The sequence below is a fragment of the Cicer arietinum genome, chromosome 6 (genome assembly GCF_000331145.2).
Source record: "Cicer arietinum cultivar CDC Frontier isolate Library 1 chromosome 6, Cicar.CDCFrontier_v2.0, whole genome shotgun sequence".
Classification (NCBI taxonomy): Eukaryota; Viridiplantae; Streptophyta; class Magnoliopsida; order Fabales; family Fabaceae; genus Cicer; species Cicer arietinum.
Genome location: NC_021165.2, coordinates 17,636,564 through 17,662,688, shown reverse-complemented (window position 1 = coordinate 17,662,688; position 26,125 = coordinate 17,636,564). Strand labels below are relative to the sequence as shown.

The 26,125-nt window shown below is 31.4% G+C and overlaps 5 protein-coding genes across 9 annotated transcripts in view; 3 read left to right on the top strand and 2 right to left on the bottom strand.

Annotated features, from left to right (window-relative positions):
• Positions 1-1,813: 1,813 nt before the first annotated feature.
• On the top strand, positions 1,814-7,953 carry LOC101491900 (probable sulfate transporter 3.3). Its single transcript, XM_004505222.4, has 13 exons — positions 1,814-2,211; positions 2,360-2,408; positions 2,502-2,709; positions 3,063-3,234; positions 3,423-3,488; positions 5,665-5,778; positions 5,878-5,994; positions 6,165-6,291; positions 6,541-6,827; positions 6,950-7,140; positions 7,240-7,322; positions 7,439-7,515; positions 7,618-7,953. The coding sequence occupies exons 1-13, from the start codon at positions 1,915-1,917 to the stop codon at positions 7,801-7,803; spliced, it is 1,974 nt and encodes a 657-aa protein (XP_004505279.1). The 5' UTR covers positions 1,814-1,914; the 3' UTR covers positions 7,804-7,953.
• On the bottom strand, positions 7,461-10,410 carry LOC101491590 (transcription termination factor MTERF6, chloroplastic/mitochondrial). Its single transcript, XM_004505221.4, has 3 exons — positions 10,247-10,410; positions 9,041-10,055; positions 7,461-7,799 (listed from the first exon to the last, which is right to left on the bottom strand). Exon 2 carries the CDS (start codon positions 10,046-10,048, stop codon positions 9,041-9,043), a length of 1,008 nt encoding a protein of 335 aa, XP_004505278.1. The 5' UTR covers positions 10,049-10,055; positions 10,247-10,410; the 3' UTR covers positions 7,461-7,799.
• Positions 10,411-12,083: 1,673 nt separating this feature from the next.
• Positions 12,084-18,059, top strand: LOC101491059 (probable sulfate transporter 3.3). The gene is made up of 14 exons (XM_073370037.1): positions 12,084-12,524; positions 12,641-13,129; positions 13,417-13,465; positions 13,557-13,764; positions 13,874-14,045; positions 14,274-14,339; positions 14,834-14,947; positions 15,048-15,164; positions 15,641-15,767; positions 15,860-16,146; positions 16,778-16,968; positions 17,068-17,147; positions 17,356-17,432; positions 17,527-18,059. Exons 2-14 carry the CDS (start codon positions 12,836-12,838, stop codon positions 17,713-17,715), a joined length of 1,971 nt encoding a protein of 656 aa, XP_073226138.1. The 5' UTR covers positions 12,084-12,524; positions 12,641-12,835; the 3' UTR covers positions 17,716-18,059.
• Positions 17,380-26,125, bottom strand: part of LOC101489326 (uncharacterized) — a 30,820-nt gene continuing 22,074 nt past the window's right edge. The window contains exons 25-27 of one of the 5 annotated variants that reach the window (XR_012163552.1): positions 22,577-22,682; positions 17,819-22,451; positions 17,380-17,643 (exon numbers count right to left, since the gene is read on the bottom strand). Coding sequence is in view for 2 of the 5 variants with exons in the window: in XM_073370035.1 (XP_073226136.1) it covers positions 22,381-22,451; positions 22,577-22,682 (177 nt within the window). In the remaining 3 variants the exon portion in view is untranslated. Of the gene's footprint in view, positions 22,452-22,576; positions 22,683-26,125 lie in introns of all 5 variants that reach the window. The other 4 variants (XR_012163553.1, XR_012163554.1, XM_073370035.1 and 1 more) reach the window with 4 other exon arrangements.
• LOC101490509 (SEC12-like protein 2) lies at positions 18,832-25,809 on the top strand. The gene is made up of 10 exons (XM_004505218.4): positions 18,832-19,113; positions 19,434-19,534; positions 21,807-21,957; positions 23,211-23,302; positions 23,481-23,580; positions 24,573-24,645; positions 24,724-24,847; positions 24,943-25,059; positions 25,152-25,216; positions 25,484-25,809. The coding sequence occupies exons 1-10, from the start codon at positions 18,832-18,834 to the stop codon at positions 25,579-25,581; spliced, it is 1,203 nt and encodes a 400-aa protein (XP_004505275.1). The 3' UTR covers positions 25,582-25,809.

Below are 26,125 nucleotides of genomic sequence, written 5' to 3'. Positions count from 1 at the left end.
TTAATTATTAAATAAAAATATAAAATAATATCATTAATTATATCTTAATTTTTTAAATGAATCATTAAAAAAAAAAAAAAAAAAGCAAAGATGGGCACCAAGGGAGTATTTTGTTTGTTTGTGAGCTGTGTTGCGTTAAGACTTAAGATACTCATAAATCTGATATAAAAATAAAAATTCGTGGTTGAATACGGCAATTATTGAAACTAAAACCGTGCCACGTAACTCATGAAAGAAGCACTTCAAGTTCTTGCGAAATGTGTGCCAAAATCATTTTCCTCATGATGTTCCCGATGTAACTTGTAAGTAATGCACTAATGCTTTAGTACCCTTCACAAAAATAAGTAATGCTCGAGTATCAAGAGTATTATGACCGTCTCCAACAACAAACTGTGACACTTGAACTTGTTTAAGGACAATTAGAAAAAGGTTGGTGTCCATAAATCAAAATAAATATAAATATAAAAGTTAAATTATTTTATAAAATTAAATATGATAAGATACTATATTTTAAATAATTTATTATGATGAACATTAAATTACACACAAACAATTACATCAAGAGTTACACTTATTCAATAACAATGTGTCGCATAAATATTTTAAAAAAGTCAGTCATTTAATTGAACATTAATATTATATAAAATATATCTATAAATTTTAATATTAATTTATAATCGTTTTCTATGTTATTATAATTCGTTATAATCTACTTCAATGATGTAATTGTATATAAATTTAATTTTAACTTATTTCGATGATACTAATTAATATCATGTTATTTACAGGATATGTCGTTGTATATAAATATGTATATAAATTAATGTTAAAATTTATAGATATAATTTTGATTTTAACGATTGATTTAAAAAAATATTTATCTAACACTATATTATTAAATAAATATAATTAAATATCAATAATATTATATATAAATTAAATTCATTTATGAAATTATAACAAGACTTTAGAAAATGAGGTGAAATTTAAGTTTTTGGATTGGAAATGGCATGTTATTTGCCAAACGGGCACTTCTCGTATATTTAAACATAGACAATTACCAATCCAAAATGAGATTTGAATAATTTCAACATTAGCTCTAATGTTATTTTTTATGATATTAAAAAATTAATAATAAGTGTTATAAAAACATCAATTAAGAAATATTTTTTATAGAATTATAATTTTTTAAATTAAAATTAACATATTGTATATTATCGTTTTGGATAAAAACATATTATTTTAATTTTTCAATCATTTATTTGAACAAGATTTTTTTACATCATCAACCAACTATGATTATTCAATTAAATTAAATAATTATAATATACTGACTTTATAAACTTTTAACATATAATAATTAAACTCTAGATAGAATTATGAATTGCAGGTCAAACGTTGTTTTTTGAAACAAAAATTATAAATCTGAACTTTGAGTTAGAATGTATCGAAAAAGCAAAAAATATTCAATTAAAAACCCCAAATATATCAAAAAGATAATTTTACACTTATTAATTGACTTTTAACTATCACAAAAGTGAGGCAATAAATGTACTTAATATTGCAAAGATAAATGCAGTTAAATGATATGCATAGAAGCCGCATCTTGTAAAAGTTGGGCTAATGCATGTTTGTGAAAATTTAACATCACCTTATGGTATGTCCACTAGTTTCACCGCCCTTGCTACCCTTCTAGTTTTTTCATTTCTGCAATAACATGTCACATATTTATTGTTTTTTTTGTACTTTAATTGACATATGTATACTCTTGTTTTATAGCGGTTTTATTTTATATAGATGTGTTAACATAAAAAAAGGTAAGAACCACTACTAAGAGCCTCAAACCAATCACTAGAAGCAGCTACTATATAATAACACCACACACATTTCATTACCTCTATTCTCTTCTCTTCAATGGATTCTAATACTTGCACCATGCATTCACATTGTGTACAAATGACTATGGAAATACACCAAGTTGTTCCACCACCCCACAAAAGCACTTTACAAAAACTTAAAGTTAGACTCAAGGAAACTTTTTTCCCTGATGATCCTCTTCGCCAATTCAAAGGACAAACATTTAAGATAAAATTAATCTTAGGAGCTAAATACATGTTCCCTATTCTTCAATGGGGTCCTAATTATAGCTTCAAGCTCTTTAAATCTGATCTTGTTTCTGGTCTCACTATTGCTAGCTTAGCCATCCCACAGGTTTGTCATCATCTTATATAAATATTAATTATCTGCCTCTTAATTAGTATACTCATCAAAATAATTAATTACTCTCCAATTTACCACCCTTTTGAATTAAATTTTATTTTATTTTTTATCATATTCAATTATTGAACTTGTGATTCAGGGAATCAGTTATGCCAAACTTGCAAATCTTCCTCCAATTGTAGGACTGTGTGAGTATACTAATTTTATTTTATTTTAAAAAATTCTTCACATAGTTTGTGCTAATTTGAATTGGTCCTGCATATTTATTATATTTATTTCAGATTCTAGTTTTGTTCCTCCACTTATTTATGCTGTTCTTGGAAGCTCAAGGGACCTAGCTGTAGGACCTGTTTCTATTGCTTCTCTTGTTTTAGGATCTATGCTTAGACAAGAAGTGTCTCCCTCAGCAGATCCTGTTCTGTTTCTTCAACTTGCTCTTACTGCAACTTTATTTGCTGGTCTATTTCAAGCTTCTCTGGGAATTCTAAGGTAAATCATCACTTCTATAGTAGTTTGCTACTTTTCCTCCAGATTAGTCTATGCACTTGCGTTTACAATATTTAGTTTAAATGAAAAATATATAATTTAGTTAATTCAGTTGAGTAGATGATTAACTTAAATTACAATTTAAATTGCATCTAATTCAACTACATAATTAACTACAATTTTTTAAGTGATTTAAATTAAGCATCTCCTCAACTGAATTACCGCGGTGTTACATGTGTATGGAAAAACGGTGAAAAATGGTGTTTATGAAACAATTTTGAAAAACATAGGAATTATGTTTCTGATATATACTACATATCATAAGATAAAGTTTGATTATTTATGAATGATTGCAGGTTAGGATTCATCATTGATTTTTTATCAAAGGCAATCCTAATTGGGTTCATGGCTGGAGCTGCTATAATTGTATCTCTACAACAACTGAAGAGTCTCCTTGGAATCACACATTTCACTAAACAAATGGGACTTATTCCTGTTATGAGTTCTGTTTTTCACAATATACATGAGGTTAATTATAATTATAGTACTAGTACTCAATTTTTATTTTTTCTCTCCATGGTCCCTATGTGACTCACAACACCAAACGCTGACACATTTATAATTGCATTTGCAGCCACTAATATGAAGTTTATTACAGTACTACATTTTTTTAAAATATAAAAATAAAATAGATATCAGTGTGTTTTTTTCTGCAGTGGTCATGGCAAACAATAGTGATGGGAATTTGCTTCTTGGTGCTACTTCTAATAGCAAGACACGTTGTATGTTACTATTATTCACTCCAACAATTTATTTCTCTTATTTTTATGTCTTTACTTGCATTTTCTTTTTGAAATCTCACCTCTGTTCATTTTCTGCGTGTAAGGATACCTTTTTTTTTCTTTTGAAAAAGGGTATTTTTTATTTATTTTTTAACCTTGAAGTAAATAGGAAAAAGACATTAAAAAATGATTGACAATATAAAACACATGGGGACCATCAGAGCCACACACTGACCCAGTTGATTCACAATGATAGTACGATGAACTTAATTTTCTTTTATAAACTACCGAAACCTATTTTTCTTTTTTACCAAAGTTTTATATTTTTACGCAAAATATACCTTAAGTTTTTAAAACTTCTTACTAATTACTGCTATTGCTATTGAAGAATAATAAATATTTGCACTAGTTTTTCTATTTATTATAGAATAATTGTAAATGTGTACATATGGAGATTCTCCTTGAAAAGTAAATAAAATAAAATAAAGAGTGATGAAAATTTGTTTGCATCTGCATATGATTTTAATTAATATGATTTTATTCAATAATTTTTTAGTTTAGAATTCATCAATCATGTTTCTCACATGATGAGAGTAATATATATATATATATATATATATATATATATATATATATATATATATATATAGAGATTGGCTTGATTTGTTGTTTTATTTGTTGGATTGATATGTGACAATGGCTTGACCAATTTTAAGAACTATGTCTGGCGCTAATAACTAAAGTTTCAAGATGCATTTTTACTTGTCAAAAATTTGTTTGGTAATTGGTAGTTTAAACATATGTACTTCATTATTTTTGTCACTGGTTAAATTTTTAAGGTTCCTTGATATAGACCAAGAATTACAATTTCAAATCTTAAGTTTATATTTTTATGTTCAATTTACAAATTGATTGAGAATAACAAATTTCGTAAGTCAAAGTTATTAAATCATTATGGATTTTTTTTACCAAGTAATTAAATAATTCTATATTATGTCAAATTAAAATTCCAAATTAAACACAAACTTTATTGTTATTAACTATATAATAATTTATCTCACGTAACCAAAAAAACTATATACTATAATAACATTATTCTTTGATTAAAAAAATATAATCATTTATAGATTAGACAAATTTTAATTATACTCTAGATGCAATGTCTAGAATATATAAATATACTACTTATGTTTAAGCAAAAAAATAAAACTACTTCAGCATATAAATATCATATTAAGAGTTTATTTACCATACAATAACTAACTATTTACACATAATATAAATATATTATTATCATTAAAGTCAAATATGTTTTTGTTCCTATAAAATAAGTTAATTTTACCTGTTCATAACTTCATATGTGATCAATACAACTAAAAGTGTTTTATTAAGTAAAAAATAACATTCAACAATATTTGGGTCAAGAACATTTCAATTTCTTAGATATAAAATAGACCTAGAATGTTGGCCTAGAATTAAAAAGGCATTAAGCTAGTGTAACTCTATAGATTTATCTTTTAAAATTATAATTAGATATATACTTTAAATTATCCTACTTCATTCAACCTTTTTTTTTTTTCTTTTTTATTTGTCACATGATCAATTTATTACATCTATCACATCAATTTATTTATCTCTGAAGATGTATACACCAAATGTACATCAAATATTTTTTTGTATTCTACAAGAAGTTCCAAACTTAAAATTTATAAATTCAGTTTCAATCTTATTCCCATGCTCAAATCCATACAGATAATAAGTACCTAGCATTTTGGTATCCATGTTTCATTGAGCAAACTAATTTCCTTACATCCAGTCTTAAAATTTTTGGTGCCTTGAGCGAATTATGAAAATGAAGCCTCGTTATCGTAAGAATTGTTACCTCTTGATATTTATTTTTGCAAAAACATTAATAATTTATTTATAATAATAATTTTTTTTAATCATGTGCAATTATTTTATAACAACATCATCAATAATAACCTTTTTCTGTCTCATTTGGAAATACACGCCGACACGCATACATTTGTAGTATTAAAACAAAAATTGATACCACTCTGCATATTTAAACATACTATTTAAAAAAAATTGAGGTGACCACTAGTTCCTTGCATACATATATAACAACTTCCGCTGGACTAAGTAATCCAAATAAATGCATACAAATGCAATGCAGAGCATAAGAAAACCAAAGCTATTCTGGGTCTCTGCTGGAGCTCCTCTTATGTGTGTCATAATCTCTACTGTCCTGGCTTTTGCAATCAAGGCTCAAAATCATGGCATCAGTGTAGTAAGCCACTGCTCTCATCTCCAATTCTCACTATTTGACATGAGACTAATTATTACTAAACAAATTTATTGCTTTCTTCTTATATGTGGTTGCTGCTAGATTGGGAAATTACATGAAGGAATAAATCCTTTTTCATGGAATATGTTGTGGTTTCATGGAAGTCACCGAGGTCTAGTCATGAAAACTGGGCTTATCACTGGCATTTTGTCCCTCACTGTAAGTTTAATAATATTTTTTTAATTTTTCTTCGATTTAGTCCTGCAGTTTGAAGTTTATATACACATAGAGAAGTAGAAGCATAATAATTATGTTTGCATAGTTGATTTCATGACGGGAATAATTGGATGGGTGATTTTTTTTTTTTTTATTAAAAAAAAAAAAAACAGGAAGGTATTGCAGTAGGGAGGACTTTTGCAGCTCTGGGACAGTACAAAGTGGATGGAAATAAGGAAATGATGGCAATTGGGTTTATGAACGTGGTTGGCTCCTTCACTTCCTGCTATGTTACAACAGGTTCTTGTTTGTCACCTTAAGACAAAAGGCTTTTATTATTGTTGATGTCAAACAATTTAGTCTCTAAAATTTACACAATTTTAGAAAATTATTGAAAATGATAATTCTCGATCACATTTGATTAAGTCAATGTAGTCCCTAAAATTGTCTAGGAGGATAATGTATATGATAATTTTTAATTTAAGAGATTATTTTGGAAGTTTGTTAATTTAAGAAACTAAAATTGGTTTTCACACTTATGAATTTCAGGCGCTTTCTCTCGTTCAGCTGTTAATAACAACGCAGGAGCGAAAACCGCAGCTTCAAATATAGTAATGTCTGTGACAGTCATGGTGACACTCCTTTTTCTTATGCCATTGTTCCAATACACACCTAATGTTGTATTGGGAGCAATCATAGTCACAGCAGTGATTGGCCTCATTGATATCCCTTCTGCTTGTCACATTTGGAAGATAGACAAATTCGACTTCCTTGTGATGTTAACTGCTTTCTTGGGTGTTATTTTGTTCTCAGTCCAGGAAGGCCTTGCTGTTGCAGTGAGTTCAGCTTTGCTCATAATCTTCACTTTGTAAAAATCATTATTGTGGATTTGCATATATGTTGCCTTTCTTGTGCTCCTATTTTGATTGATTAGGGATGACAATGCTACATTCATCAGGTTGGGTTATCAACTTTTAGGATACTCCTGCAAATTACAAGGCCTAAAACAGTAATGATGGGTAACATTCCAGGGACAGACATATATAGAAATCTTCATCAATACAAGGAAGCTACAAGAATACCAGGCTTTCTTATTTTAAGCATTGAGGCTCCTATCAATTTTGCAAACATCACATATCTCAATGACAGGTTAGTTTTTTCAGCTTTGCAAAGCTTATCAAGTATGTTAGTTTTACTTGTGTATATTATTGCATCCTTTGTTACTCACTTATTGACATGTCTTATTAGGACACTACGATGGATTGAAGAAGAAGAAGAAGATAACATAAAGGAACTGTCGAGCCTTCGATTTTTAATCCTGGAAATGTCAGGTAATGTGAGTTTTGAGTTTATTGCATGCACTGTTTTTTTACAATATATACGATCAAGCATATCACAGAACAGATTTCAGCTACCCTCTAACATCATATTTATTTGAAATTGTCAGCTGTGAGCGCCATTGACACAAGTGGAATCTCCCTTTTCAAGGAGTTAAAGGCAACAATGGAAAAGAAGGGCATTGAGGCAAGGATGTTTAACTCTGAAATATACTTGATTTGTTTACATACCTTAATAGATAAGTCTCAAATCTCAATAGTGACTAATAATTCATGTGAGTTGTGACAGCTTGTGTTGGTGAATCCTCTTGCCGAGGTCATAGAAAAGCTGAAAAAAGCAGATGAAGCTAATAATTTCATTCGAGCAGACAACCTATTCTTGACAGTTGGAGAGGCTGTGGCTTCCCTTTCGTCAACAATGAAGAGCCAATCAACCACAACAGAAGAAGCACAAACAATTGTGCCACATTACTGAAAAATAAATCAAGATTGCATGACATATATGCAAAACTTAAGAACAAGTAACCGCAGCAGAAACAGACCACATAGGATTCACATCAAATCAATTATTGTAACATTCTATACTTCACAATTTAAACTATTAAAGTAAAATGTTACTTTATCAGTTGTGCTTCTGCTTATTAGGTATGCCTCGCAAGCATTTTGTTCATAATTAACATGCATTCACGTTGATTAACATGCATTCTTCAGCACATAGATCATAAGTTTGTATTCTCAAAATATTTATTATCATTGCAGCAAGCAGCAGCAGGATATTACACAAATAGCAATTGAAATTTTGATCTTCAATGCCAATGGCTGTATCATACTAAACTGAAATAATTTAGGATAATAACGCAGATTGATTAAAAATAAAAAACAAAGCATTGTTTTTTGATAGAATCAGTAATTTTGAAAACCTTAACTGCAATATCATGATAAAAGAAACAAACTGGATAATGGATATCAACAAACGTGTCAGGTGCAGACTAAAGTAAAACATGACAGGTAACTAACAACATCCTAGATGTTGGGTTGCAAGGGGAGACAATCATGGAAAAAAGCATGATGAACTATCTACTTTCATGAGTTTATTTGCAAACAATCATGTAATTGAATTTTAAACAGCATCATGCAAACAGAAACAACTACACTTTTGTCCTTAATAAACAGTGGCAATTGTTTTCTTTTAATGTTTTATAAAACTTATTTAATGCCATTGTTAATATAAAGCTATGAACCAGTCTCCAAATTTGTTTACAGTCATAACAACTAAGCATTATAATGCCAATTGTACTTATGGTAGACATATATGATATATCGCTTGTTACACACCAGTCATGAAGGATAAGTAAGAGATTTATTTGATGATGCTCAATTTGATGTTATTGGAATTTATCCAATTTGTGCTTTGATCATTCACAAAACTACTCAGGCTGTGAAACAATGAAGGTGGGACAACGAGAGTTACCGGACCTTATTACCAGCGTCGAATGAAGGCAGAGGAACCCTTTGGTATCCATGCCATGCAGACACGCCTAAATCCTAGATCCAAAGGATAATCTATCATCTTAGTTTCAACAAAAAGATCAGACACATACAGAATCACAACAATTTCAATAAGGAAGGTCTCCACATCAGAGGAAAGAAAAACTGAGTCAACTAATAAATTAATTATGAAAATCATAAACAAACTAAAATATGGACGAGACCTAGTTACTCAAGGCATGTCCTTCTAACAAGCCAAACTTCAAGTGGAACTTCTTCTCATTACAGTCCAGCATTTCACTCAAGCTACAATCTAAATTCCTCTGCTTAAGGAATTTGTGCCGCAACACTAGTCTTCTCTTCAGCCCATGACGAAAGAAGCAGGGGTAATCAATGATTTCATCAACTTGTCTCCCCATTACATCTACCAAAAACTTGATCCTCGGTTCTAGAGAATTCCGAATGCTCTTGATCAGGACAGGAGGAAAACCAACCACCAAATCAACTATCTGTCGGCCTTGAAATCCACAGTTCTTTAAATAATCATAATTAGGTACCAAAACCTTGTTCACATCTCTACTCAAAATTGATGGGAAGTTCAAGGCCAACACTTGAAGATCCTGTTCAGTCAGACCTATTGACTTGAGAAACTCCGAAGTAGGGCGTAACCTTTTATCAACACTATAACCCATAATAAACGGGTCCTTGACGATGATTTTACCAATTATTCCATCTTTTTCGAGACCAATGCCTGCAAGGAATTTCACAATTTCCGCCATCTTTGTTTCAATGCTGTAACTGATAAGCCTAGGGTTTAGCAGTAGAATTTTCCCAACTTGCTTTTCGGGGACACCCAACGCTTGAAAGAAAGCCAAAAGGGGACAAAGCTTTTCTTCAACGCTACAAGCAAGTATGTGAGGGAACTTGGATATGGCAGAGGCAACTTCTTGAGGTTTTGTTGCAAGTGTTTTGAGACACTCAACCATGGGAACAATCTTCTCATTAAGACCAAGCACAAGAATTTTGGGGCATTTGGATACAATTGAAGGAAGTTTCCTTTCTTGAATGCCAATGGTTTTCAAATACTCCCAATTCTCATTTGCTCTGTCATGATGAGCCCTCTCAAGACGCTTGCACTTTTTGAACATTACTTGTATGATGTTATCATCAAAACCTCTATCTTTGAAAAACCACATCATATTACTGCTGCTATGGCCGCTACTGATTTCCATTTTTACTCTAGAAAATTGTTCATTGAAAGAAATATAAAATATTCAGTTTACACATTTAAATACCATCCACAATTCCATATGATTATGATTAACACACAAATTAAATAATATAATACAAAATTTATAAATATAATTGCACTTTATCTCTGATTGATAATAATACACATTATAAGAGAAATGGGAAAATTGATATGTTACCAGAAGGGTTGTTGTGCGGAAGTAGAGGGGGCTCTATGCACTGAGATCGTTGAACGAAATTGAAAAGTGTTAAAGACGTAGACAGAAGAGTCGAGTGACTCAACTGAAGTGAAGTGAGAGTGAAGAAGAGAAAACAACATGGTTGGATGAAGAAGAGGATAGAGTATAGATTCCTAACCACCCACGACGTCGTTTAACTTTAACCGTATTTTTTTCCTTTTTCTTTAAAATATTTTTTATGTGTGAATACACTATATCTTTTTTATAATACTTTTTTATGTGTAAATATTAATAATACTTTTTTTCTTGACTAAAAATATTAATATACTTGTATGTGTTATTTTTATGAAATGTGGTAAAAAAATTAATTATAGTTAATTATATTTAAGTATCTTATTCATCATAAATTAAAAATGATAAAATAGGTATTTATATTTCCCATCTCACAATATTGGTATAAAACTATATATAATAGAGAAAATCACGAAGAAGTATTTTAAGAATATAATATTAAATTTAGTTTTAATTTCATTTTATTAATAATACATCACATTTATTATTTTTAATACGTCACATTTATTGTTTTAAAATTTAGTTATATAATTTCTGTTATTTACAAATTTTAATATAGTTTTTTATTTTATTTTAAGGAGAGGTGATCTCTCATTGTGTGAATGCTCTAAATACTGAAGTATGAATTCAATTATTGCTTCTCAAAATATCTAAAATTTTATTAACAAAGTTTTATGTCTAATTTTTAAATGTTATGTCGTTTCCAAAAATAATTAAAAAATAACATTTCATTTAATAACATTTCATTCAAGCAGCTAAACATGGTTCATTAATATTTAACAAAAGCAACAAAATATTTAACCAAAGCAGCTCTTTTTGATATAAATCATATTTATTTAAACCTGTTGCAAAACACATAGTATAAAGTTTTCCAATACTCAATGCAAAAAAAGAAAAGACAATGGATGGCAAAAAAAAAAAGTTAAAGAAAACGATTTTATACTCGGTCAATACACGTGTTAAGAAAATTTGTGTGGTGCAATTCTAGAGAAATTACGCAGGGAATGCACCATTACTCTCATGTGTCAAAAAAATGTTACACAAAATTTCCTTCTAACTACCCTGGCTTCTTAATTCTCTCGTTCATCCTTTCTCCCTTCCCTTCATTATCCCCTAATTCATTCTCCCTCTTAATTGCTCCACATTCTCATGCCCCTTACGCATTTTATAACAATGAAAATAGTTACCATCTCGGTAGCTAATTTAGTGAGGAAATAATGTTAGTTTCTATGCGATGATTTACAAGAAGACATTAATAAAGATATGCGCAATAAAGAAGGTGAGTCCAAAATTGGTACATTTTTGTAGCTGGGACTTGGATCATCTGCATTTCCTATTCCTCTTTATGCTTTAAATATTCTTTATATATTTCATTGATTCACTATTTCTTTTGTTTTTTTCCTTCTTTTTTTTCATTGACGTCTCTCTTTATCTAATTTTAACTTATTTAGAGAATTTAAATATTTGTAAGGCTGTTGCCAAACTAATGTTGAAACTTTAATAACGATCAATAACAATCCTTAGAAATGTAAGTTAACAGCTGTCCCAATCTTTACCGGTGAGACAATTACTCAATTGATATTATTCCGATAAAATAAAGAAAAAACGAATGTGTTCGGCAAAACTCAACTCATCAAACCGACAATAATAAAGTTACCGTTTCAGCTGCAAAGACAAGAAAAATTGTTGACTTGTATTTATGAGAAGCGACGTCGTTAAAATTTCAAACGACTTTTAAGTATTGGTCCACGTAGATCACCAATAAAGGTAATTCACTTTAGAATTAGCCTATTTGTAATTATTTATTTTATTTTGCAATACTCAAAATCCTAAAATGAATCAAAAGTTTTAAGTAAAAAGTTATCCCGGGTTTAGACTTTTGGCTTTTCACATAAATAGAAAATTGTCTTTCACTTCATCTTAAGTAAATCTAAAATTTCTATTTCTATGATAGTTGTAGTAGACCCTCATGTTAATTTGGGATTAAGTGCATGTTTAGTATTATAGTAGGTTTGCCAGAACATTAAGTAAGCTGTTGCGGCCGTGGGTGAACACTGTAAGTTGTAACAATAATAGGAGGTCAATATGAAAGTTTAATGTACCAAAAGGGGGAGTCTTAAGATTAATTGAGATGAAGTGGAAGTTCATGGTATGTATTTCCTTGTACAACAAGGAAATATATAGGAACATATCTTCTGAATTATAGGTAAGTTTTTACTCTAAGTTCATAGAAAAAGAATGTGTTATCTAACCAGCTTACAATTATCCACTGCAATTTTTTTTATCCTCCTGCGGTTATAATTTGCGGATGTTGTTTTACAGTGATCCATGGAGTGCTGATTAATGGGCTAGGCCAATCAGACATTAAAAAAAGGCAGCCAACATTTTTCAAACCAAAAGAATCTACTAGAGCCGAGGACAAGTTAACTAACTTGAGATTCTAGATAAAATCGTTTTGTCTAGGTGAACTCTAATCATAAACTTGTTTTTCAATAGATCTTTTTGTTGTTGTGTTCCATGGAACCTAGTACTAGCGACATGCATTCCACTGCGGAAATACCAACGAATGTACATCAAGTTGTCCCACCACCCCACACGAGCACTGTGAAGAGGGTCAAGACCAAGCTGAAAGAAACTTTTTTCCCTGATGATCCTCTTCGCCAATTCAAGGGACAACCACTTAATAGAAAACTCATCCTTGGAGCTCAATATATATTCCCTATTCTTCAATGGTTTCCTAATTACAGTTTCAAACTCTTTAAATCTGACCTTATATCTGGCCTCACCATTGCTAGCTTGGCCATCCCACAGGTTTGTATTTGTCCTTGATCATCTTTTAAGTTCTAGAGATTAATTTTGATGCAATGTCACTCTAAAAGTTTTACACTGACGACTAATCACAAATCACCCTTTGTATGACTTTTAAAGTAGTTATGATTTAAGTCAATATTTTTAGTGATCCAACTATTTTGATTAATTTGACAATATAAAAAACTTTACAGTGTCAATGCATATGAATTAACTCCTATGTTCTACGCCTCTTCATTAGTCATGCATTAAAATAATTACCACCCTTTTGAATTTAACTTTTCATTCAGGGAATTAGTTATGCTAAGCTTGCAAGTCTTCCTCCAATTGTGGGACTCTGTGAGTATGTTAATTCTGTAAGTTCACGAATGACAATGTGAGTGAAAAATAATGTATATCTGTTATTCTAATTATATTATATGTATTTCAGATTCTAGTTTTGTTCCCCCACTAGTTTATGTTGTTCTTGGAAGCTCAAGGGATCTAGCAGTAGGACCTGTTTCTATTGCATCTCTTGTGATGGGATCCATGATTACAGAGGAAGTGTCTCCCACAACACAAACTTATCTCTTTATTCAGCTAGCTTTTACTTCAACATTCTTTGCTGGTCTTTTTCAAGCTGCTCTTGGTATTCTAAGGTAATAGTGCAGTATCAGTCTCTTATTTGCATTGCATTTTGTTTTATTTTTCTTTAATTTTATCTGCTCAGTAATAAGTCTGATATTAAATTAAATGATTGCATTACAGGCTAGGATTTATCATTGATTTTCTATCTAAGGCGATCCTAATTGGGTTTATGGCTGGAGCTGCTGTAATTGTGTCTCTGCAACAACTAAAGAGCCTGCTTGGAATCACACATTTCACTAAAGAGATGGGTATCATTCCTGTCATGCGTTCTGTTTTTCACAAAACTGATGAGGTTGCTCCTTAACTCTCTCTCACCAACCAAACATATGCATGCATTCATTACATGAATCTAATTCTACTCTTTTTGGTGATAGCATTGGCAACCATTTTTCCTGTGTTGGAGAAAAATATGTTTATCGATACATAGTATCTACATTCTACATAGTAATACACTATGTTTTCAATAATATATTGTTTTTGAACAATCAATAATGTTATATTATATGTGATATTTGTGCAGTGGTCATGGGAAACAATACTTTTGGGTATTTTCTTCTTGGGGCTACTTCTGCTCGCAAGACACATTGTAAGATTTTTATTTATGATCATTAAGTTAATTGTTCAAGTAAAGGCTTCAATTAAAAATTGTTCAATAAAAAAGAAAAAGTTTATTGTTATTTACTTATTTTCTTCTGCCATTCTGCTTGAAATTGTTTAAACTTTATAAATTATTATAAATTTGGCATACTTAATTTTAATAATGTGTTGTGAAATTATTTAATAAATTTGATATTAAAACAAAATTTCTATAATAAAATAAAATAAAAATGATATGCTCAAACTAAATATGGCCATGTTCATGTATTTACTTGTTCAACCTAAATTCATAAAATTCACACACGATGAGTATACATGAATGAATAGCATTGTTTTTCCATATGCATTATCCACTTGGTTAGTCAGGATCAGGAACCATAGTCTCAGCCAAAAACCCATTTAATAGATGGATATTCTAAATGCAATATCTTGCACATATTGGCTAACTTGCATTGTATATATTGAAAATAAAAATGTGTGCAGAGCATAAGGAAGCCAGAACTATTCTGGGTATCAGCTGGAGCTCCTCTTGCATCTGTCATAATCTCTACCATCTTCACCTTTGCAATCAAGGGTCAACATCATGGCATCAGTATAGTACGTCTCTGCCTCATAACTAACTAACTAATACTTTTGTTATCAATATAATATATTATGAGTTAGTTTCTTAACTAAACAGTGTCCTTCTACTTGCTAGATTGGGAAATTGCAACAAGGAATAAATCCTGCTTCAGCCAATAAGTTACTGTTTCACGGAAATCATCTAGGCCTAACAATTAAAACCGGGATTATCACTGGCATTTTATCCCTCACTGTAAGTTTCACTCTTAATTTAATTTTACCAGTCATTCAGAAAAAATATATGCACATCAATGAAAGGTGTATAATTAATTATATTTTGGCTTAAATGCATTTTTGATCCTATTATTATTTTTTGAATTGTTAAAAATTGTGAGGCTATATTTTTAGATTTAGAAATGAGAGAACTAAAAGTGTGAATAAGTGAATATAAGGGGATCAAAAGTGCAGTTAAGTCTTATATTTTTAAAGCTTTCTATTTTCAAAATGCGATTACCCGGTGGCTATTGAATGATCATTAAGTTCAAAGCTTCTTTGGTAATGAGCAAAGCCACATTACAGTAATATATTTAGCTATAGAATTAATCACATCATACTGTAACATGTGCTTTTTTATTTGTATAATGAACATTGATTAACCATTTTCTGTTTTACTTAATGTTTGAGCCTTGATAAATATTAATGGATAAGTATGGGGGTTTTATGAAACAGGAAGGAATTGCAGTGGGGAGGACATTTGCAACTATCAGAAACTACAAAGTGGATGGAAATAAAGAAATGATGGCAATTGGGTTCATGAATATGGTTGGCTCTACCGTATCCTGCTACGTCACAACAGGTTCTTGTTTGTAATATAAAAATCCAATAAAATTTAATGAAGCGTGATGGTGTCATAAACACATATTAACCCATTTAAACAATGAATTCCAGGATCTTTTTCTAGATCAGCTGTAAATCATAATGCAGGCGCAAGAACAGCGATGTCGAATGCAGTGATGTCTGTGACAGTCATGGTGACACTCCTGTTTCTTATGCCATTATTTCACTACACACCTAATGTTGTATTGGGTGCAATCATAATAACAGCAGTAATTGGCCTCATTGATATCTCTGCTGCTTATCTCATTTGGAAGCTCGACAAATTCGATTTCCTTGTGTTGTTGACTGCATTCTTTGGTGTTATTTTTATCTCTGTCCAGTACGGCCTTGCTCTCTCAGTAAGTTCTTTCATCATTTCTACAATTTGTCTTAAAACTTACACAAGGAACATCATATTTGTATGCAATTACATTAATGTTTAATGCCTACTTCAGTAATTTTACTAGAGTAAACTGTCATTTAGCTCCTTAAATAGGGAGACACTGTCACAATAGTCTTAGAAAGTACCAAAATTACAAACAAAAAACATACTTAAATGTGTTTTTTATTAGTTAGTTTCACCCTCAAAATATATCTTTTGTTAGTGAGTTTGGTCAAATGGGTCTTTTGTTAATCTATTTGCTACATAAAACTACTGATAAGATGTTTATTTTGAAACATTTAGGAACTATAGTGATAACGTCTAATATAATTAGGGACCAAAATGACTAGTCACTGAATTTTGTTATATAGATAACATTCTTAATTCTCTCACACTTATAAGTCATAAGCTTTGAAGTCTTTGCCAACATAAGAACCATTTTATTTTGCATAAATCATATGTCTGCATTGTAGAGTTTAGACAGTAAAATGTCTATAACCTTGAATGTGAGGAAGCTTTTAGCACCTTTCTTCGCAAATTGATAAAAATAAGATCTGTTTGATGAATCATTATAATTGACAAGGGGAGATGCCTATCTCGTTGATCAGGTCGGATTGTCGATTTTTAGGATCCTACTGCAAGTTACAAGGCCTAAGACAGTGATGTTAGGGAACATACCGGCGACAAACATATATAGAAATCTTCACCATTATAAAGAAGCTACAAAAGTACCTGGTTTTCTTATTTTAAGTATAGAAGCTCCAATCAATTTTGCTAACATCACTTATCTCCATGAGAGGTTGGTTTCATCTTTACAAATTTATCAATTTTGCTAAACTTTGTTAGCTGCATTGGATATTGTTTTCTCAGTTATTAAACCATTAACATTTATTATTAGGATATTACGATGGGTAGAAGAAGAAGAGGGTACAACGACAGAAAACTTAAGCCTTCAATGTGTGATTCTTGAAATGTCAGGTAACTCCATTATCAAATTTTGAGACTGTATAAAATTGGAATTTTGGAAGCTATTGTCATTTGACTTCTTGTGAATGATATAATTTATTTTTCTATCTGCTGCATTACAATTGACCTTATTCTAATTCAGGCTCAAAGTAGCTGGAAATATAATTTTTCTAATGATATATGTAATTATATATCAACTATATGATGTTTGGATTTTCAGCTGTGAGTTCCATAGATACAAGTGGAGTCTCCCTTTTCAAGGAGTTGAAACTAACATTAAAACTGAAGAGTGTTGAGGTAATATTGTTAAATTGTAACAAACTTATACATCTACATACAATTTAGAATTCATATATCAACTATGATGACTAATTGGCATAAGTCATGACAGCTTGTATTGGTGAATCCTCTAGCTGAGGTCATTGAAAAGCTGAAAAAAGCAGATGAAGCTAACGATTTCGTTCGAGCTGATTACCTTTTCTTGACAGTTGGAGAGGCCGTAGCTACACTTACATCAGCAATGAAGGGTCAATCACCAACCATGGAAGAAGAGACATATGCAATTGTGACAGAGTGCTAATCAGTTATATGCAGAAGCTAATAACAACACAAGTTAAAAGAAGCAGCAGCAGCAGCAAAATAGAATAGAGATTGTATAAAGTAATCAATGTATATATTCCTACAGTTTAGAAACTTTGATTCCACTAGGTATCTCCTTGTAGACTTGAAATGTCACATGTGTCCCTCCTAGTATGCTTCACAACTCACAAGCCAGTTATTGGACTTGAACAGCTTGTTGATTGTGAATTTAGGGATTCACGTTGTTTTCCATGTGCTTTTGAGCACATCTGACTCAACAAAATTACTTGTAAAGATCTTAAGTTTATGTATATAAAAAATAAAAAATGTAAATTTTTTTTTTTACTTAGATATTTAAATATTTATGCAAATATTTTAAAAAATAGTATCAAATTTATGTACATCAAGTATAAAAAAGATATTCACAAAATTTATGTATTTTATGTCAATTTTAGGATTGTCATCTCAAAATCTAAGCACATTATGTTTATATAAAAATGAAAACTTTAATATTCAATTTAGCCTCTAATAATGTAGCATTGACGTGGAATTTTCTTAAAATATTATATGTTAGTATGTCACATGATAGCCTTTAATTACAGAAAAATAACAAAAATAACTACCATTTTGCAATCTTAAGCACATACATTTGAGTTAAAAGAAAAAACACATTTATTATTTTTTTAAAATTTAATGATTATTTTGAATGAAGGCAATTTTGAGAATTAATTTTCCATTGTTTATTAACAACTACTTCAAAGATTGTTTAGAAAAGTAGAAGCCACAAATGTATCATATTAACCATTCGTGTTTGCTTAATAGAGATATATAAGAATGTATATGCTTAGAGCTTAAGGATAGAATGCGTATAAAAGGCCATCTTGCATTGAGTTTTGTTAGAAAATTAATGTCCCGTTCATTGACTCTAAAATAAAAGCTAATAGAATAATTTAAAAGAAATTAGAACAGTTGTGTAACGCAAAAAGGCGTTGAGTGTGAGTCGTCAGCACGGAGAGCAGAACACGCCGCTGAGTCCCGTTCACTTGCAAACAAAAACACCTTTTAGAGAGAGAGAGAGATAGAGAGAGAGAGAGAGAGAGAGAGAGAGAGAGAGAGAATGGGGAAAAGACATGTACCGGATCCTCCGAACTTGAAGAAATACGGCGTACCTTTATACTCCGTTGCTTGGGTTCCCCAAACCGTTCTCAAATCGCGCCAAAATGTAGCCGACGATGATTCCTCCGACGCCGATCATAAATCTCTACCAGAGACAGAAGCACTGGACGCCGGGAAGTACCTGGTATTCGCCGGCGGCGGTGGAGAAGGCCGCAGCGGTATCCCTAATTCTGTATTGCTCGCACACTTCGATGTTGCGTCGGATTCTCTCTCTGACCAACCGGTACATCTTATTTTCCTTCTGCTTCTTGCTCGGTTCTTAAATTTTCGTCGATTTTATTTCGTTGTGAAAAAATTCGCAATACGAGAGATTACAGGATTCGGATCTGATTTTGCTTAGGATTTTTTATTTATGATGCGATGCGATTGAATGCTTGTTTGTGTTACAATGTGATGAATCTGTGCTTGCTCTGTTAATTTGTTTGAATTGCGTAAATTCTATGATATGATTTTTTATATATATGAGTATTTCTGCAGAAATATGTGATTCATGTGTTTATAATACCGTAGTCTCTTGTCTGAGTAACTTTATCAATATTTCAGGTGTATAAACTAGGAACTGCTTCTGAGTTGCCTTATAGAATGGCACTTCACCCCAATGGAGATGGCATTATTTGTGCAATGGAAATGCCAAAGAGTTGCAGGTATTTTGCTTTTAATCTCTTCTTTGCTTCATAAAACTTGGCCATTTTCATTAACTAGAATTCAGCTAGAATTCATTTCTTCTGTTTAATTTTTGCTTATTTTATATGAGTGAAGTCAGACTAGTTTGAGCATGTTTGTAACTTGTAAGCCAGACATCAAAAGTTTCAGATAGTTTAGGATCTGCATGAGGTCTAGGTCTATATAGTTTGATTGTATTACCAAAATGTGTCCTTTTTTATGCTGACCTAGAAGGCTGGAATACACTTCAATTAGAAAATATCTTTCAATAGTTATTTATACTTTATGAGCTGCACATGGATTGAAGTCATTCAGTCACTCAGTTTAGTTCTGCAACTGTATCTCTAGAAATCTTTACTCAAAAATATTATCTTCTACCCTATACTTTAGGAGATATATTTCAATAGTATTTATAGTTTTATACTTCATTAGCTAAACATGGATCGAACCCTAGACCTCCTGCATAGAACTCCCTCGGTGTTCTAGCTCATACCACTAGACTACTTTTTTAGGGAAATCTTGAAAAACAGTAGTTTCTACTTTTCTTTTCGTTGTCAATTGTTTTTAGAGGGTTGGCTGCTGGATAATTGGTCTATGCCCTTGTAAATTCCCAGAACATGTCCTAATGCTGCAACTAACTAAATGAAAGTATGAGTTTACTGCATTGCAGGAGGAAATACTATGAGAAAGAGGAAGTTAAGGTCATTGTGTCGGTCTATAATGTTTTATTGATAGTTTTTTAGACCAATAAAAAATTTGATATTCTTTTGCACTGTTACAACTAACTATTGAACATCATGGTCAATATTATGCCTTGTGTTAGAATATTAAAAAATATCTTATAATATCTATTATATTATATTAGAGTTATTCCCTATGATCAATTTTTAATCATAGAGATATTTTAGAATATTTCTCATTATTATTATGATTTATACCTGCTTTAGGATTGAGTCTATGTTTCTCTATAAATAGAGATTAGTATTGAACCTTTTGTAATCAAGTTAGCATAAAGCTATTATCAATAATATTCAAACCCTTATTATTTTCTCTTCTCTTTTTCTCTAAAATCTCACAACTTCAACATGGTATCTAGAGTCTATTTCGATCCTCCTTGATCTTGCCTCTATTCCGCTGCTGAGTTCCCAACAGTTTGGGAATATAATCATAGTTTCTCTTTTCTAGCATGATCATTCCTTTTTCTGAATGCTGTCATTTCCGCCCACAATTGTCGTTGCTGCCCCGTCTGCTACTGCCGCTGCCGTCGTCTGCTGCTGCTTCCTGTCGCCGCTGCTGCCCCGTCTGCTACCGCCGCCGCCTGCCGTCGCTGCTGAAAAAATTTTCCGACACAACCACTTCTATTGTGTGCAGAATCTTCCAATCTACAACTCATATTTTTTTAGGTCAAAAGTTGCTCCACACGCGCTCATGTGCCTCCAAGATTCGCCGAGTTCATCTCACGCGCCGCCACCAACAGCCTCGAGCTCAGGCACGTCTATCCGCCTTCCGGCATAATGTTTCAGTCGTTTAGATTGAGTTTTCCTTCCTGGTTCCAGATTTGTTTTAAGTTTTTTTCTTTCGAGCCACATGCATACAACTTGGCAATTTGTCCCAGATACACTGGCCTCATCTTTGTCCCAGATGTATTGACCTTGCCTTTCTCTCCTTGAAGCATGCCTCTCTCTCCTTGAAGCAAATTCAAGTTTAAATATTTTGAGTATCTGATATTATTGGTTTGAAGCTTCCAAATGCAGTTTTTTAGGACGGATTTTGCTTTGTTCAATTGCTTGTCATGAATTTCTCTCATGCTGATGATCATTCTAGCTATCTGACTAGTATTTATAGCAATTCTCTTCGACTTCACCTGCATCCCTGAGTTGCCTTTCCATCTTTTTTTATTATTTTGCGGAGCAAAACATTGTTTTTTTTGTAACAAGCTAAAGCTTAGTAAGCTTTAGCTTGAGGGAGAGTGTTAGAATATTAGAGAATATCTTATAATATCTATTATATTATATTAGAGTTATTTCCTAGGATCAATTTATAATCATAGAGATATCTTATAATATCTCTCATTATTATTATGATTTATACCTGCTTTAGGATTGGGTCTATGTTTCTCTATAAATAGAGATTAGTATCGAGTCTTTTGTAATCAAGTTAGCATAAAGCTATTATCAATAATATTCAAACCCTTATTATTTTCTCTTCTCTTTTTCTCTAAAATCCCACAACTTCAACACCTTGCATATGCAGGTGGTTTGACTGGGATCAAAACGAGAGTGCTGAAGTTCACAAGTTGGGTCTGAAGTTGTCAGAGAAAGTGCTCACGCAGTTGGATAATGTTGGACTACAATTAGCATTGGCATTCAACAATGATGGTACTACATTAGCTGCTGGTGGAGAGGTATTGGCTTCCTTTACATTTATATATATGAAGAGAAACTGTTTGCTAATACTGATGATAATTTTTTACTAACAGAAGTAAAAAAATGATTTATGGAAATGATCTCCACTCATTAATTATATGACACTTTTTGTTCAACTAAGGAATGTTTTTTGTAGAGATTACAGTCCAAGCTAATGTTTTATAGTCCTTCATACAAGTCATTACCAAAGTAAAATCTTTAGTAAGAAGAATTTGATGTAAGTAGGTAGTATCCCAAGGTAAATTTAACACATACACTTTATAGGAGAATTATTTGAGTGGAGATCCAGGTTGTGTGTACTATCTTCATAGATTATAATGGTAAGCCCAGTTCATTTGTGATAGATGCAATCATGTAACCATTTGTTTGGCCCCTGATCTGGTGGGAAAAGGATTTGGCCATTATTGTTGTAATGACATTTTGCTTGTCAAAAGTTCAAATATCATTTCCTTGTATCTGTTAAAACATAAACCTGAAAGCATTGTTGTCAATAGATAATGCATTTGTGTTTTTTGAAGATCCAGCCTAAATGGGTGGCAAATGACAAATTAAATTGTAAATTGTAGCTTCAAAAGGTGTCAAAAAATCAAAATGTACCTGTTATGTTGTGATTCCAGTTTGTTTCAACTCTCATTGTGTGGTGATATATTGTTAGGATCCTTTCTTTTAGCAAGACAGAATTCCTAGAATAATGGTGTAAAAACTGATTCAAAAGAACAAAGATAAAGATTGTAAACAAAAGGATGATTTATTATTTATGTAGTGAGGTGAAAGAGAAGATACAAGAGATTAACAATGTAGATGATAACCTTGCACTCAAGAGTCAATACTACCCCAAAGGAGCACTCTCCTTTCTCACTAGAGCACTCTCTAGTCTACAAGTTAATTATTCAAAGTTATCCTTCCCCTCTACCAATTGAGGGCTATTTAAAGACTTTCTAAGGATAACCAAAATAACAACTCTTAATAACCATCTAACTATTTCATCAACTTACTAACTAACTTCTACTAACTAACTCTTAACAACTCCAATTATCCTCATTCTATATTCTAACATATGGTTTTGCTTTTTGTTTTTCTCGGCTGAGGAATTTTTATTTTATGGAAAAATTATTGCATTATATGATACTTCAAAAATTACAGTTTTTTTACTAACAAACATAAAACTGTAGAGAATTTCTTTTTTGAAGGATTGACATGCCATATGATATTGTAATTTTGTGCAGTACAGGATGGCAGTCTAAAGGTTTTCAAGTGGCCTAGCATGGAAAATATTATCAACGAGTCTAATGCTCATTCTACTGCGAAGGACTTGCATTTCAGGTTTGATGCACATAGAAGCATACGCATTTCACTTAATCGATACTCTTTGACTTTATAATTCCCAAGGAAAAGAAGAAAAAGATGAAAAAAGATAAGAGATAGACTGATAGAGAGGTTCTTTAAACCCTGTTATTTCTGATGGATTGTGGCTTACAGTCTGGTTTTGTTTGTCTTGCAGTTCTGATGGCAAGTTGATTGCCTCTTTGGGAGGTGGTGGCCCCTGCAGGGTTTGGGACATTTCTTCAGCAATGGTCTTAGCTACTCTAACAAATGAAAATGTGAGCAATTGATTAAAACCTCACCAATGGAGAAAGTATTTTGATTTGATGGTTTTGTATGCATTGTTTGAAAATTTGTTTTCCTTTGAAATTTGGCTGTCATGACTTTACATTTGTTTTCCTTTACATTTATATATATAAATGGAATATATATAAATTGAATAATTAGTATAGTCTTTAGATGATATAATATTGTTATAATACATTGTTTCAAAACTTGTTTTTTATTGGATAATGTTCATTTGCTGTATATTTTCTTAATATATGCTCTTTCATAGTTAGTTGGCTTAAAAGTAATATGGAAAATAGTCTACAAAACAGTTGTTTATGTAGTATATGGCATGTTGGCTTAGTGGTCTAAACACTTGTACGTCAGACCAGCATTGGCAACCAACCTGTTTGCCCTAAAGTTGACCCGTTCTGCAAGATTGTCAGTAATGCTGATTGTTACTAAGTGGTCATACGAACACAATGGCATGATTCTAGTTCAACTGATTAAGTTAGTTGGTCTACTCTATTCTCAAAATTTGATAGTTTTGTGATAATATCCTAAAGTAACCTAAAAAGAAAGAAGATGAATTGGTTTTCCTGGTGTTGATGGGCCAAATAAAGGGGATAGGAGGTTAGGATCCAACATTTTAAACCAACTACATATATTCCGAGAGTAAGTCTAAAATCCCATAACTATTTTTTGAAATATTTTTCATTTTATATTCGGACTATGTTCCAAACACAATCATGTTGACGTGTCAGGAAGTATTTTATATGCATCTTAACTCATGATTATATCTAATCAGAAGATGGAGCCAACATTTATAATCAAGTAAAATCTAACATTTAACATCTAGTTGGAAAAAAATTCTAAACCTGTCATGGCTGAACATGGGAATATATGGTGCCTCAATTTGATTCCCATGCTTTTGAGTTGGTGATTGCTTTGTCATGAAGTCTATATTGTCTGTACTAATCATTTTTTGTTGAATTCCATACAGCGTGAAATTTTTAGCTCTTGCAAATTTTCTGAAATAAATGGGAATCGAGTCCTATATATTGCTGCCATGATAGGTATATATTTTGCAGAAAAAACCATCCCCTTTATTTATCTTTATTTAACTGACACCGTATTTTTACTGTTCTGTATAGATAAAGATAAAGGAAGCATCCTGACCTGGAATACGCAAACCTGGGAAAGGATTAGCACAAAGTATATTTTGCGTGATGCAATATGTGCATTCAATGTCTCAGCTGATGGAAAGTTTCTGGCGTGGTACATATTTATTCTTTATTCTTCTGGTACTTACAAGTGACACCCTTGTCTTTCACAAAAACTTAAATTTTTTGTTTTGGTGGGTTGACATGCAGCGGAACACCTTCAGGAGATATTGTAATTGTAAATTCAACAAAGATGCAGGTTCAGACAATGATAAAAAAGGCTCACCTTGGCATAATAACTGCTTTAGCATTTTCCCCTGATTCAAGGTTTGGAGTAAATATTTTTTTCCCTGCTAGAAATTTACTTTTTATGCTCTGTTTGAAGGTATTTTAATCATAGTTGTGGCGTCTATGTTCAGGGCATTGGCTTCTGTATCCCTGGATTCAAGTGCAAAGGTAACAGTAATTGAAGAGAAGAAAAATGGTATGTACATATTTCATGATTTGTTGACTTGACACGCTATAACATGTTGATTTACTTTCATAAAAAAAAAAGACTATTATTTACTTATTTATATAAAAGCATGTTTGTATCTATACTTGTGGGCCGGCCTAAAATATTTCTAGTCCTGTTATATAAGAAGCTATCAATGAAATTAAGGATACATAGCTCAATAAATATATGATAGTTTGCCAAATGGATGTTTAGCACATGACCTACTCTTTCTGTTTTGTTTTTTCTTGTTTTAAGGAGGGCTGAGCTTGTGGATTGCAATATTTATCATCCTAATTGCAGTAGCTGCTTACTTCCTGAAGATTGAAGGAATTGAAAAGTTGTTTCAATATTAATAGTCAAATATATAGGAATATTTCTGCTTGCTAAGCAGCTTTATCAACATTACTGAAGCATTTCCATTTTTGGGGTTTCACATATACTTTTTTTTTCCTTCATATTTTCGTCATTGTGAATGGATGTTCCATTGGTTATGACCCTCTGTCTCATTAATGTTTTGTAGATTGTATAATTATGGTGTTAAATCGTTATGGATATCTATATATTTTTATGTGCTTGTTCAATTATGAGTTAAATTGTTTTGGATATCTATATGGTGTCATAATTTTATGCTTTCGTATTCTCACTCTCTTTTTCTCAACTACGTTTGTTTTTATAAACTCAACTACGTTCTTAAAAGTTTTAGTTTTGCAATTTTACGTATATTAAAAAGTAAAAATAGACGGTGTTTTTAATGTGTATAAATATTTATCCTTTTATATTATGAATGTGTTTAAGATATAAGTACATTTGTTATAAAAAAAAATAAGTATATTTAAAAAAATATTTAATTTATAAGAGTATTTATTAATCAATTGCAACTTTTAAATTATTAAAAAT